At 36.4% G+C, this 14,960-nt stretch overlaps 2 protein-coding genes across 6 annotated transcripts; one reads left to right on the forward strand and one right to left on the reverse strand.

The window, feature by feature from the left end:
• The first annotated feature begins 1,797 nt into the window (after positions 1–1,797).
• LOC141829568 (polyubiquitin) lies at positions 1,798–4,028 on the forward strand. Its single transcript, XM_074717079.1, has 2 exons — positions 1,798–1,870; positions 2,896–4,028. The coding sequence occupies exon 2, from the start codon at positions 2,896–2,898 to the stop codon at positions 3,811–3,813; it is 918 nt and encodes a 305-aa protein (XP_074573180.1). The 5' UTR covers positions 1,798–1,870; the 3' UTR covers positions 3,814–4,028.
• A 718-nt stretch (positions 4,029–4,746) lies between these two features.
• LOC141829071 (putative WD repeat-containing protein C2A9.03) lies at positions 4,747–11,344 on the reverse strand. 5 transcript variants are annotated; one of them, XM_074716496.1, is made up of 10 exons: positions 11,184–11,344; positions 10,492–10,603; positions 10,203–10,370; positions 8,760–8,846; positions 6,080–6,214; positions 5,883–5,993; positions 5,712–5,800; positions 5,502–5,607; positions 5,331–5,417; positions 4,747–5,241 (listed from the first exon to the last, which is right to left on the reverse strand). In XM_074716496.1, the coding sequence occupies exons 2-10, from the start codon at positions 10,597–10,599 to the stop codon at positions 4,828–4,830; spliced, it is 1,305 nt and encodes a 434-aa protein (XP_074572597.1). In that variant the 5' UTR covers positions 10,600–10,603; positions 11,184–11,344; the 3' UTR covers positions 4,747–4,827. The 5 variants fall into 5 exon arrangements, with proteins under 5 accessions (XP_074572597.1, XP_074572596.1, XP_074572595.1 ...); XM_074716495.1 differs by having other exon boundaries at positions 5,883–5,990; positions 10,450–10,603; XM_074716494.1 differs by having other exon boundaries at positions 10,450–10,603.
• Positions 11,345–14,960: the final 3,616 nt, after the last annotated feature.

Below are 14,960 nucleotides of genomic sequence, written 5' to 3' on the forward strand. Positions count from 1 at the left end.
TCATTAGCTCTTTTACTTACAACAATATTTACAATCATGGCCACATAAAGAGCCTTTATAAAGTTGTCATAGAAGATGCCCTTGAACTCCTTTTTCCTGCACATAATGCCAAAAGGAAGCAAGAGGAAAGGACATATGTCAGATTTGGTCTCCTTGTATGCCTACATAATGAAGAGCTCTAGCAAAGAGAAAGGGGTCTTCTTCCTCAGTTTCCTCCTCTTCTTCCCGGGGAGGGGCTGCTACTTTTGTTGTTTTCTTCCTCTTCTTCCAAGAGGAGGCACTTCTTCTCGACGGGCTATGCATTTCAGGTTCTCGCCTCTTTTTCGGAGAGGAAGCTCTTCTTCTTCTCCCTCTTGGAGGGCTGATTCGATTTTCTAAACTCTTCTTCCTCTTTTACATTTTCATTTTTCCTTCTACGGAATACTGACTTGAGCATCGGAGGGGCTTGCCGGGACTTTCCGGTACCCAGTAATCCGTTTGTTTCTTTGTGATCTTGCAGGCCCTCGTCTCACCGGGGTCCACCAAGGTTGAGATGACAATATCGGCTAATATCACTTATTCTCATGCTGTAAATGAATCAAATATTCATGGATAATTTTAGTATTCAACTTGATAAGAACTTGTTTATATTTATTTAATACATACAAAACTAATTAAATAAATAAGTTTAAATAACTCATTAAATTAAATAAATAAATTTGAATACAATGAATATGTTCATTAATGATTGTAAATATTCTTGAATCATATTTATTAACAAAACTTTTATTAATATATTAAATATGTAAATAATTTTTTAATGAACAAACACACGATTTTATCAAATTTAATATATAATCAAACAAGTTTAAAATGTATAAATTTTAAATAATTAAATAAGTTTAAATTAAAAATTTGATAACACCTAAATGAATAAATTTAAATTCATAAAAAATTAAATTAAATTTAAATAATTATTTTAATAATTTAATTTATTTTAGATTCAATTAGACTCAATTATTTTTTTAAATAAATTTAAACCTCATAAAATTTAATTAGCCCGGCTTCTTCCATAAAAATAATTGGCCGTTCTAATCTTATCGGATCACTCAAGGATCCTAGAACCTTCCGTCATATTATTGAATAAAAAAATAATGATAATATTATATTAATAAACATTTAAAATAAAATTTATGTGTTAGATGGAAAAAGATGCATAAAAAGATTTTTCTCTAAAGAAAAAAGCTAGAAAATCCTTCCATTAATAAAAAAATAGCAATTAAACAATGAAATTAAACCCATTTAAAATATCTTTTGTGCTGGCAAAAACTAGGATGACTTTTTTGACTTTAATTATTTATTAGTAAAAAAATGTTTATCTTAAAAAACAAAATTTCGAAGAGTCAATAATGACTTTTATATTTTTAAAATATCAAATAACCAATCTAATTTATAGATTTATTTATTAATTATTATAATCATTTGCGTGCAGGACGAGAAAAATCTCGATCTGCCCACGAATCGGTCTACGAACTAACGGACGAAGCCGTCCGCCGTCATAGTCGAAGCATTTCATTTCTACCCGTTTGTTGGTTTGCCAGAAAGTGGGGCCCAGAGAGGGTTTACGAGGTATGGGAATTTCAGAGTGTGTCTTAGTTTTGTGGCCTGCCGACAAGGACGGCCCAGCGGTAAAACTATTGAACGCGTCGTCTAGTGTCTTATCCGTCCATCTGTGTGGCGACGGTGGAAAGAATTGTTGAATTGGCTGGTGGTAACCTCACCTGTCGGTGTTTATATCCGTTCGGCTGCTATAAATTGTGTCCATCCCCAATTGAATGCCGTGTACTGCTCGTCCAAAAGCTTCTCCAGGTTCGCTTTCTCTTCGATCAAGGTATGCTTTTCCTCTTTTGTATTCTTTTTTGATTTTTTTTTCGATTTTTCTTCGCTTTGCTATCGCGGGGGACTTTATTTTTTGATTTGTTTTTCCCTTTCATATAAGGTTAGTTCTTTAGGGTTTTTTGTTGCAAGCTTGATTCTCGGTTTTGTCAGTTGTTTTTGAATCATTGATCTCGAATCTTGCCTGAGGAAGGAGTTTGATTGATGTAGGCTAACGATCTGATTTTGCTGTTCATTTTTGATTTGTTTTTTTTCGATTTTTCTTCTCTTTTATCGGGACTTGATTTTTTGTTTTGTTTTCCCCCTTTAATATAAAGTTATTTCTTTAGGGTTTTTTGTTGCAAGCTGGATTCTCGGTTTTGTCAGTTGATTTTGAATCATTGATCTCGAATCTTGCCTGAGGAAGGAGTTTGATTGATGTAGGCTAACGATCTGATTTTGCTGTTCGTTTTTGATTTTTTTTTTCGATTTTTCTTCGCTTTGCGATCGTGGGGGACTTGATTTTTTGCTTTGTTTTTTCCCTTTAATATAAAGTTATTTCTTTAGGGTTTTTTTGTTGCAAGCTTAATTCTCGGTTTTGTCAGTTGATTTTGAATCATTGATCTCGAATCTTGCCTGAGGAAGGAGTTTGATTGATGTAGGCTAACGATCTGATTTTGCTGTTCGTTTGTTATTTTTATTTTTCGATTTTTCTTCGCTTTGCGATCGTGCGTGACTTGATTTTTTGCTTTGTTTTCCCCCTTTAATATAAAGTTATTTCTTTAGGGTTTTTGTTGCAAGCTTGATTCTCGGTTTTGTCAGCTGATTTTGAATCATTGATCTCGAATCTTGTCTGAGGAAGGAGTTTGATTGACGTAGGCTAACGATCTGATTTTGCTGTTCGTTTGGAGTTTTAGGATTTTGATAATTCGAAATGCTCTTGTTGATGAATCATTTTATGTTGTTCTTTGATCTAAGAATGCTCATGGCGTCTCTAGATCTCTTGGATGCGTGCTGATTGTTCTTTGTTGCCTCAATCAGATGCAGATCTTCGTTAAAACCCTTACTGGCAAGACTATCACCCTCGAGGTGGAGTCCTCAGACACGATCGATAACGTAAAGGCCAAGATCCAAGACAAGGAGGGGATCCCTCCCGACCAGCAAAGGCTGATCTTTGCCGGTAAGCAACTCGAGGACGGTCGCACCCTCGCGGACTACAACATTCAGAAAGAATCTACCCTCCACCTCGTGCTCCGCCTTCGGGGTGGCATGCAGATCTTTGTCAAGACGTTAACTGGCAAGACGATCACCCTCGAGGTGGAGAGCTCTGACACCATTGACAACGTGAAGGCCAAGATCCAGGACAAGGAGGGCATCCCACCGGACCAGCAAAGGTTGATCTTCGCCGGTAAGCAGCTGGAGGACGGCCGCACCTTGGCCGATTACAACATCCAGAAGGAGTCCACCCTCCATCTCGTGCTCCGCCTCCGTGGTGGCATGCAGATCTTCGTGAAGACCCTCACTGGCAAGACGATCACCCTCGAGGTGGAGAGCTCTGACACCATAGACAACGTGAAGGCCAAGATCCAGGACAAGGAGGGCATTCCCCCGGACCAGCAAAGACTAATTTTTGCAGGCAAGCAGCTCGAGGACGGCCGCACCCTGGCCGATTACAACATCCAAAAGGAATCCACCCTCCACCTCGTCCTTCGTCTCCGCGGCGGAATGCAAATCTTCGTCAAGACTCTCACGGGCAAGACGATCACCCTGGAAGTCGAGAGCTCGGACACGATTGACAATGTGAAGGCTAAAATCCAGGACAAGGAGGGGATTCCGCCGGATCAGCAGAGGCTCATCTTCGCCGGCAAGCAGCTGGAGGACGGCCGCACCCTGGCCGACTACAACATTCAAAAGGAGTCCACTCTTCACCTTGTCCTCCGTCTCCGTGGCGGCCAGTGAAACCCCCTGTTGCTTGTGTGCGTCGATTGCTTTCCTGGATTCCTATTCTAGTAGTTTGCTGGTAGTCTGAATTGGATTTAATGCTCCTCTTTGATGTTCGAACCCGTGTCTGGTAATCTTGTCTTTGGTTTGGGTCTCTATGCAGTTTAAAAATTTCTAGCGTAATGCAAACAAAACCATTTAGAATGAATGATGATGCAATGTTTGCATAGTTACTTTTTTAGTTGTTCATCGGTTCCTTTATAAATATTTTAATAGACCGAGAATGCTATCCTACGCAATACATCCGTGTGCGACGACATCCTGATCCACCGTTGTTGCTGCCGTCCCCGTCGTCCCATCCGGCTATCGTTGGCTGCCGTCTCGATCGCGATTGACACATTGATCGTCGATGCTCCGTCCGACAGTGGATTCCGATCAAATAATGATCGGAATTCGACGAATTTGGTCGGAAACAAAACCAATCGCGGTCGACAGTGACAGTGGCGTCGCTACTGTCGACTGTGATCGACCCTATTTCTGACCAAATTGTGATCGTCAGATGGCAGAGGATGGATCGGCGTCGCATAGCGGTCCTTTCTCGATCGATCTACGATCGTGATTTAGTCGGAATCTGACTCGATTGCGATCGACAGTGGCGGTCCTCTATCGTCCGATGACCATGATTTAGTCAAAAATAGGACCGATTGCGATCAACAATGGCGCACTGCCGATCCTGTTTTCGATCGAATTATGTCAAATTTCAACTACTATCCGATCGGAATCCGACATCGAACGGAGCGTTGGCAAATTGAGCGTCGATCGCGACTGAGGCGGCGATCGACAGTAGTCGGATGGCACGACGAGAGCAATGGCAACAATGGCGGTGGGTCGCAAGTGTCACGCACGAATCGCGAATTCCTCGTCGCACAACATAACATTTCTCTTCAATAGACAAACTATAACAATCCATCCATTAAACTCAACTCTAAAATAAACTCTATACGTTGAAAGGCTCAACTACTCTTTCCCTCGTCATAGGAAGCAATCGAGGTAAGAGCTATGCTTCCTCCTCCTGAACTCTAGTAGGCTGCCGTAGGTGCGGTCCGCTACACCTACAAACAGTGCTTCGGCATCAGAGCTGAACGATATCCCAGCAATCTCCCCAAACATATCGATCTCCTGGGCACTGCTGAAGTCCGCGTTCGCATCGTATACATGAATGAAGTCAGCTGCCTCAGCCATCGCCATGAACCTGCCGTCAGAACTGAACTCTATGCCTCTTATTGCTCCTATCCTCCCTTTGAGCACAGCCAAGGAATGAGAAGTATTCCTCACGTCCCACAAACGGCATGTCTTGTCTTGGCTCCCCGTGGCGATGATGGAGCCATCCGGATGCCAGGCAGAGGCAAAGGAATAGTCAAAGTGGCCTTTGAGGTTACTAGCCACCTGAAACATTGTAGTTTGACAAAACAATTCCCCAAAATATCAGATTGATTCAGAACACAACAGACTGAATTAGAAGTAGAGAGATTTACTTTCCCAGATTGTGGATCCACCAGCAGACCATCCTTGTTATCTCCTACAATGGCAAGGAGCCTTCCATCCGGACTAGTCGACGTACTCTGAAAAAATCAAGTGAATCAGAATTCAGATTGTTACGAATTAAGGGATCATGGACATGCCAAGATGACTATAACTATACTCACATTAACAGACCAAGAGCACGATAGTCGTCCAACTTGGACAAATGTCTCAGCATCAAACACCCTCACATTGCTATCATTGCAAGCAGTCACCACTTGAGAAGACCCACTGGAGATCAAACGCACACGCGCACACACACACACACGAAGGATTTGAGAGGGGAGAAATGACACAGGTTAGTATCGATGATACTGGATTACCAAATCTCTCACCTCGAAGACTGAATGACATCAACTGCATTAGTAATGTCGCCATCGTCGTTTAATTTAGTGGAGAAAGCCACACCAGGTTGATCTAAGGCCTGGAAATATCAAGGACATGTATAGCGGGAAATTGAACTGATACAAGTAGAGGGAATTTGCACAAAATGTTCAACATAGTACCTTGCAGATGAGCTCGCCTTGAAACCCACCGGCAACTAATAACTTGCCTTTCACACACATTGCACTTATCTGTACTCTGGAAAGAAGTTCAGGAGAAGATCCGCAATGCTTCTTGGGATAACCATGTAAAAAAAGACAATAAAGAAGCCTGGTGACGATTAGGTAAAACTAGATCTTTTGTTGCCGAAGCCACTAACCTGGGTGGGAACAACTTTCCCTGCTACATTGAGCACCTCTTTGCCACTTCTTTGTAGTGACGACCAGTGCATAATTGAGTAGTCATGAACCAAATACACATCATGCTTTGAGGTCGCCGATATTAGGTTCCTCAACTGCACCAACAACGTGTCTTTCAGGAGAAGCTATTTCTACAAAATTATAACAAAAATCTGGTACAAGCAAACAAAAATGGCGCAAAAAGAACATAAGTAATTTGTTTTCTTCTTTATCTTATTTCCCCCAAAATAAATAGCCATCACATTAATTAGTATTACTACTATACATTAAGCATATACAAAATGCCTCATGTTTTAACTGATCTTGCTATACACTACATGCTGACAAAAAAAAAAGATGGTTCACCAACCAAAAGACCAGATCAAGCTCATGGCATTCACTACAAAAATTTCAACTAGCTGTTTGAGGAACTTTTGTTAGATAGAAATCAAATCGTAATTCAGAATAAATAAATTTAGAATTTGGAACACACAGGCAATGTTGCTAAACGCGGTCAACTACCCAATTCTTGCACTACATTGCACGTTACTGCAACTGATTGCACCAAAAACTAATTGGATATAATATCCTCCTCTAAGTCATATGCTTAGTAACAACTGATTGAATCTTGATACGAGGCATTCCCACAAATGATTTTAAAGGATACTGCAACTAAGGCTTAATGGTCGTGTTGCATAATAATAAGCAAAATTTCTCAGATAAGCTATTAATTGAATGACCACTCAGAGTGTTTCCATGTTTGATCAAGCAATGCAATATATAGTTAGCAATAAACATACAAGGAAGAAACTACCATGTACGACTTAAAATAAATTAACAAGCTATAAATAAGCCTATGACTGCTAAAAGTTGACAAGGACACTTGCACCATAACACAGCATGTGAAGTGTTAGATCATTCAATATTTGTAGGGTAGTAGAATGAGAGGTCCAATCTAAACATCCTTGAGACAAAAAAAAAAAAACAGACACCAAAAGACCGTAGATAACAAAAACATTTTAAACAATCTATATGCCATGATGCAAGATAAAACTAAGTCAGATATCTTATTAATCAAATGACACATAACTATTAAGCTGCAGAACAATATTTGCTTGGCTCTTTGAACTCCCAAGTACACCAACAAGAAGCCAACACAAGATTCGTCAGATATGGAACATCCATAACTGCTCAGAAACCACATCCATCTTGCTTTTTATGACCTGGCAAAACATGTTATATTGTAGCCAGAGTCCTAAGTAACAGATTTAATTGCAACATCATACTAGAAATGTTGAGAAATAATCTAACTAGCATTTTAAGGAACAAGAAGCTATGTGAAAATCTAATCACAATGTTTTTCTGTTAAAAAACCCTAAAACACACAAAAAGACAAGTACCTTATTCAAAATGTAAGGATGTTAATGCAACAACGGAGAACAAAATAGCCAGGTAAAGAATATAAATGCCATAAGGACAGTTGAGAAATAAATAAAAAAGATGAGCATTAAACTGTTGGAAATTAATTATTCGATGCTAGGTTCTCAAGCTAGCTAGGTTGTTCAACAGCATGTCATGATTTACAATCTAACAAATGCAGAACATGCTTCCTTGTAATTAAAAGATGAAAAGCAACTTTTTCTATGGATGGTTATGAAATAATTTGTTATTTGGAATATTGGTGTCCAAAAAGGAAAAATAAATTTAAAAACAATATGAGCATTAAATAAATTATTTGATGCTAGGTTTTCAAGCTAACTAGGTTATTGAACATAGCTACTCATGATTTACAATTTCACATATGCAATGAAACATGCTTACTCAGAAACTAAAGACAATAAGCAACTTTATCTATGGATAGTTGTGAAACGATTTTTGGTGTCGAAAAAATGGGGTGATGAACACAAGACTACTATCAACCATCCAAAAAAAACCAATTCCACAATATTAGAAACAATTACCTAATACACCATAGAAACAATAAAACTCACTTGCCAAAATTTTAGATTAAGATCCTATTTAACAATCAATTACAACAATTGAGAAGTTTACAAATTCTGAACTTTTTAAACCTATCTTGAATCAAGTCCCTAATAAAAATAGAATGTATTAATGTCTTACCTCCCCTAGAGAAAGAAAGTTGCCTGCTCCAATGAGTCTGCTTCTTTAAAGTCAAAGAGCTACTAAAATGTAATAATTCCATACAATATAACAAATATGGATTGGAACCTGCAAAACTATAATACTCAACAAGTACTATGTATAAATGCCACTAATAACATTTGCAAATTATAGAAGTGACTGTATTAAAAAAACAGAAACCCTAGGATTTGTGAAATTCAGCAATCCACCATCTTCATATTTTGGCCAAGTTATTATGTAATTCGTCCATATGTTTCTAATAATGGAATTTGGTAAATATTAAAGATTTCAAAGTTTAATCTTGTTTAACAGACAAATATTAAATCAACAAAAGGACAAGCAATTTACCTCAGGCACATGATAAAAAATGAGACAATCTTGAAGCATACAAAGTGTAGTTATTTCATTATGTTATGATTCTCTCTGTAATTTAAGCTTTAAATTTGATGATTTAAGCTTTAAATTTGATGACATAATAAAAAATCCATGAACAAATAACAATACTGAACGAATAGCTACCTGAAAATGCACAATTGTTGACTTGACAATCCTTGTGTTGTAGTAAAAATCGTAGAAAGTGCTCGCATGATCCACTTGCTTACACTCCTAACAACATATGAATTCATTTAGATAAAAATCCATCAAACTATCATCCATCCACATTCAAAGCAGTTTTTTAGCAAGTCATAATGTCGATCACGATCCAAAAAAACAGAACAAAGAGCTTGCTTTTATGCTAGACCTTCTCTTCTGCAAGAGGTGTGTTGGAACAGAACCCAAGACACAACAATCAAAATGTTCTTTCTTTTCCAGGTAAGACACCTTTTAGCTAGGTCATAGAATCAAGATAAAAATAAAAACAAAACAAACTATTAAATAGTCAAATTTTTTAAAATCATTTCGATTATGTTTGTAAATTTTTCTTCAGTCTCCTATAACCTTCACACTTTCGACACTAAATGATTTGTCTAGTTACAGAACTTATTGGCTGTTTTCGAATAAATGAACACCATCTCAACCTAATTATTCTCATTTTATCATCTCTTCAAGCAACAACTAAATGCTTCCAAATAACAGTATTTTTTATATTCATCTTTTCTAGTATCTCTAGTAGCATTCTCATCGATGATAGACTGACCGTCTGTAATGTTCCATGATTGTCCAACTCTAACTCACAAAGTATGGTTATTTTACTATAACAAAAATTTTCTTTTTTACTTGAGATACTAAAACAGAACGTACAAACCTCAGTAAATTGCTAAAGATAGTTCTTGTCCACTTAAGTATGTAGATTACACACCAAATTCATGAACCCAAGCTGCACTGATCAAATTGTTCTTACATTTCCTTAGACATAATGACTAGTATCAAATTACCAAACTCATGAAATTACACAGGCTACAAGACTTCATGAACCCAATGTTCATTTCTTTATATGATGTATGAGCTTATGATCCCAAGCTAAACCTCAAGCACAGTTAAAGAGACTTTATCATTCTGTACATTCAATTCATCTGCACTTCAACTGAAGCAAGAACATAAAAGATTTCTAACCATGTTTCACCATAAAAGCTAAATTGAAATGAGAAAACATCACAAAACAATACATGAAATGACATATAAAAGCTACGCACAACTGCATGTAGACATTTGTTTAAAATTTTAGTCATGCCAATTAATCCAAACATGCCTCAGATTCAACTTCAACTAAAACATTAAGAACATGGAGGTAAAAAAAGGCCAGAAATCCAATATTAGCTACTTACAATCGTTTTGAGGAAACAAAGAAAAATATAATTTCAGAAATAAATGGAATAATTAGTTTGCTTGATTTTGATAGCTATCACTAGCAAGTGACCAGATTACTCTTACTATATCAGAATAAAATTAGCATTTGTATGTGAATTTGCTAATGTCAAAAAAAGTTCATGAAATTGGTGCGACTACTATTGTTGAACTCGCCTGTTCCAATTCATCACGCGGGCCTAATAAGTTCTCATAGTTCTTGTACATCTTCAACCTCATTTCACGGTAATAATCCCTTGAATGATTTAATCTCTCCCATGGTATTCCCTGCATGTCTTTTCCATTCCTATACTCCGAGGCCGAAGTATCAGAGTTCTGCTTCGTCTGAAATATTGAAAGAAATTAAAATCTACCCTTCTATCAAAAAACATATAGATGACGAAGGCATTGATCGTAATAATACCGTGCCATTGGCAATCTCAAGCCTAGAGCCATGCCCGCCTACCTGTTGGTCATCCCAATCAAACTCGTCATCATCAAAGTAATCAAAATACCCCGTGTCAGAGTGATCCTCAAGGACGTAATCCAGGTCGTTGTTAAGGAACTCAGCCATTACTCTACAAATCAGAATCAAGCACGGTTAATCACAAAGAAACGTGGAATGACCACAGATTTTTTTTCTAAAGGAATTCTGCTAAAGTTTTTCAAAAGAAATCAATAAACCAATCAACAGATATTACGATTCTTCAGCCAAGTCAAAATCCAATATGATTATAGTCGCAACCCGCAACTGTTTTCAGTAGAATAGTTTATCCAGAAAATAAAAACAATGAACAGTCCGACTTTAACTTGAGAAAAATAAACAAATACTACACTTAAGTTTCGCTAAGAAAAATATACTAAATCTACTGAGTAAATACTCAAACGATCAGGATATTACGAGAAAACGATTTTTTACTGTTAAACCAAATGCAAATTTCAGCCAAAAAAAACCTATAAAATATATCGATCAGATAGTTCCACTTAAAAGACACCGAAAAAAAAAAGGAATTGTCGTAGAAGAAGCATTACGATAAGAGTGAAACTCTAGAAGAACACGAGTAATACAAAAAAGCCATCAAAACCTCAAAATCCAGACCTACCACAGCAAGAACTTGAAGAAACAAAAAACTATTCCAAAGCAAGACTAGAAAATACCTCAAACAAGGACGAAAAAGGCTTGAGAAGAAGAATCTTGAGGTCGGAAAAAGAGGATGTGTCCCAAACTAGGGCTCTCGGGCTCCGATTTCTCTTGAAGGAGACAGGAAAGGAGGAATCGCGTTGAAGCGGCGATGAACAATTAATAATCGATGAAATGAAGCAGATCTGTTGCTGATGTAAGAAAATTCCCATAAATAACAGCAACGTGGCAGCGGCTCGCGCAGGTTGGTGGAGGAAGGATGAAGGGTCTCGACGCGGTGGGTCCCGTTGCCGTCCGCTACCGGACTACTGCCGCTAGCCAGTAACCGCATCTTGGCGGTTTAATATTTGCACGAAAATAGACTGAACCGGACTCTATTTAATTCGCTCATCTGAATAGTTATTTCCAAAAAATAAATTATATAGACGAGCCGGGTTCGGAGAAGCTGAACCCGGTTCGAATTGACGGGCAAACTGCAGCTGTCAGTTTCCTACCGTCGTACGACCGACGGTTCTCGCCCGACCCGCAGCTGTCGTGGTCGACCGCGCACCGGCTTTTTCTTTGCGAAAAGACCCGCGTGACGGGTCGAGCACCAGTGCCTTTTATCCGCGCCTTGGCTACAAGTGGCGAGAAGGGCGGCGCCACACGGGCTAAACCACGAATTAAAAGTTAGAAATGAATATTATTTTTTTTAAATAAGAGTTTAATTAAATTATATTTAATAAAATTATTTTTAATATATATAAAATATTAAATGTTGAATTATTTAACTTTGGATGGAAAATATTAAATTAAAATAAAATATTATTTAAAAATTTTAATTTAAATTTGATTCGAATTTGAATCTAATTTAAAATTTTAAATCCGAATCCCAACTCATATAATCTAAAAAAACTCGAATAACTCATAAAAAAAAAATCTATTTTTTCTAATAATTTTTATTTTTATTTTAATATTTTATTATTATTATATTAATATTATATAAAATATCATAATTCGAATTTAATTTCATCTGAAACATCAACAATTCAAAAGCTTTTAACTTAACTTGGTTTTTTTAAAATTGGATTAATCAGATTGATAGATCGGATCGAATTGAATTAATTATATTGATAGATCAGATCGATACACCTATTCTCTATCTAAGCTAGATATTCTCTGAGCTTCGATCGAATGGACTCTCTTGAGCCGACATTCACTCCTGTTAGAACTCTGGACCGAATTGGTCAAGATTTTCAATAATATATATATATATATATATATATATAATATTTTTATTATAAGTTAAAAACTACCTATAAAATTTCTACACTTTTAATCAAAATTATAGCAAACAAAAATTATTTAGAAGATCGCCAAAATTATTTTACATTATAATAACTTGAATTAAAATTATTTTGTATTATAATAATTTTGATAAAAACATTTTAATTTTAATTAGAGTAGTTTTGACTAAACTATTTTATATTATATTAATTTTAATTAAAATTATTACAATAATATTAGATTTATTTTTAACTTAATTAAAATTTAAAATAATTAATTAAATTTAAAATAATTTTTAACTTAATTTAAAATAGTTTCGCCTTCGTAAATTACTGAGAGATAGGAGTAAGTAAAATTTTGATTAAACTAAAATAAGGAATTGAACCGATTAAATTTGGAAATTCAATTCAGTTAATTCAGATTTTTTTTAAAAAAAAATCTTAAGTATTTTGATTTATTTAATTTTAAAAATTTAATTATATTGATTAGATCATCTGACAGCTATGTCATGAATATTCGATTGATTGATGTATCGATAATAATTATGCAATTTAACTGATCAATGGATAAATTGGGACAATGAAATAGTAGGTTCAATAATTAATTGATAAACTCAATTGTCCAAAAGTAATTGATTATTATGAAATTTTTGATTAATTTAATTAGATAATTAATGGAATTAATTAATTTTTTTATTGTTAATGACAAAGTTTTATCTATTCAATTCAATTTCAATTTGTCATTGTCATGGATTAGTACACCTAAGTTAAGAAAGTTAAGATTCGATTCCATTAACAGTAATACAACAGAGCCAAGACTCGATTTCGTGGACGACTGATTCAGTTTGGTGCTCAATCTCACAGTTAGCTTGGTTCATCACCTAGCTCGCCTTGATGTCCCAAACTCTAAGCTCGAGTTTTCCCCACTAGTTCAATGGGCGATCTCTGACTCGATCCCTTGGTCAATTGACTCCGTGACCTACTCGATACCCCAATTACTTATCGAATTGCCATCAGACTGACATGCAGGATAGTGAAACATGCAATGATATATTATCTTCTCCCCCCTAAAATAACATGGTCTTGAACCATACAGGCATGGGACGATAGTACACTTAACTATCATAATAACATGATATTCTCCTTACCTTTGATGTGACATGCACTCTCTAATCGTTGATGAAATATTTCCTCTAATGACTTTGTATAATGACCACGTTTTTCACAAACGCAGGTACGCATACACACAATTAACACTCTTATTTTCTAACATTTCTAGATCTTCTTCTTCTCCATCTCCGGTTCACAACCTAATTTGAATGTACGAGTAGTTAAGCCAGAGTACCCTTGATCTCTATTCTTATCATCTTTCTCTTTGTAGCTTAATAAGAGTTCCACCATTTGTGGAACTTATGTGACTTCTTTATCATTAGTTGATAACTCATTCATAGGTGATCTCAAATAGGAATAGTCATGTTCAATCAAGATTTTTAAAAGTCTATTTTGAGTGCACCTAAATTCATTTTAAATTTACCATATGAATCATAAGAAAGATATTTTTTTAGAATTAATTAGGTGAAGATTACAGACCTAGATTATAAAAAATAATAATATTAAGATAAGAAGCATAAGAAATTGAATGAAAAAATATTTTAATTTAAAAATAAGGGTATACCCGTTAAAATTTCATCCGAACCGTACCGGATTTGAGTCGTCACGGACTGAAGTAGCGCGGGTGAGACTGAAACCGGTCAGGCAGCAAATCAGTTTCCGGATCAGCCGAAGTACACCAGACAGCGTACTCCTTTTCAGGTGGGCTCTCCTCGCACATTGTGGACCCGACGCGTTTATTCTGAGCCACGAACGCTACCTACCCGAATTAAATTGAATTAATACTCATCGAAATTCAGATCCACACACACACTTTAAAAAAAAAAATTATTAAAAAAATGGAAAATAAACAGCTGTTAATTTAATTTCAGTACAAATTAGTAAAAAAATGTTTGGTGCAATTTTATTAATTATTAAAAAATCGAAATCAGTAGAAAAATGGGTTTGAAGATTTCAATAATTATTAAAAAAATATTTTTAAAGAATAAAATGACTTTTATTTTATTTTATTTTATTTTTTATAAAAAAAAAAAAAGGAAAAGAGGATGGTTGGTGATCAAAACCGCACCCAACTCTCGGTCAACAATTCCAAGCCCACCCGATCCCATCTAACCACCGATCGCCGGATCATCGCCCCAGATCGAGCAGATCGCGTGGATCAAGCAGGCGATCGGAGCATCCGCGAGACGTGGAGTCGTAGATTTGACGGGCGGAGCGATCTCGATGGCGATGGGATGTCGGATCCGCGCCGGTGGAAATGGTGGTGGTAGCTTGGGTCAAAATGAAGGCTTTGGATCAGAAGAAGGTGGTAGTTGGGGGTTGCGCGGCTCGACCTTCCTTCCGCATGGAGCGAGACTGGGAGACGGCGGGCTCGGAGAATTCGCTATCACGTGGACCTTTACCTGCCCATTTAAGGCG

This window comes from Curcuma longa, chromosome 5, assembly GCF_044706935.1.
Source record: "Curcuma longa cultivar G26 ecotype Majalengka, Jawa Barat chromosome 5, ITB_CL_G26_1.1, whole genome shotgun sequence".
In the NCBI taxonomy this organism is placed as follows: Eukaryota; Viridiplantae; Streptophyta; class Magnoliopsida; order Zingiberales; family Zingiberaceae; genus Curcuma; species Curcuma longa.

What these genes read in the sequence shown, in the direction of transcription:
- LOC141829071 (XM_074716494.1), bottom strand. Translation starts at nt 10,599, where the DNA reads ATGGCTGAGTTCCTTAACAACGACCTGGATTACGTCCTTGAGGATCAC. An exon ending in TTGAGATTGCCAATGGCACG is followed by an intron (nt 10,371 to 10,449) that starts GTATTATTACGA and finishes TCAATATTTCAG; the next exon opens with ACGAAGCAGAACTCTGATAC. An exon ending in GGAAAGTTGTTCCCACCCAG is followed by an intron (nt 5,994 to 6,079) that starts GTTAGTGGCTTC and finishes GGTTATCCCAAG; the next exon opens with AAGCATTGCGGATCTTCTCC.
- LOC141829568 (XM_074717079.1), top strand. Translation starts at nt 2,896, where the DNA reads ATGCAGATCTTCGTTAAAACCCTTACTGGCAAGACTATCACCCTCGAG.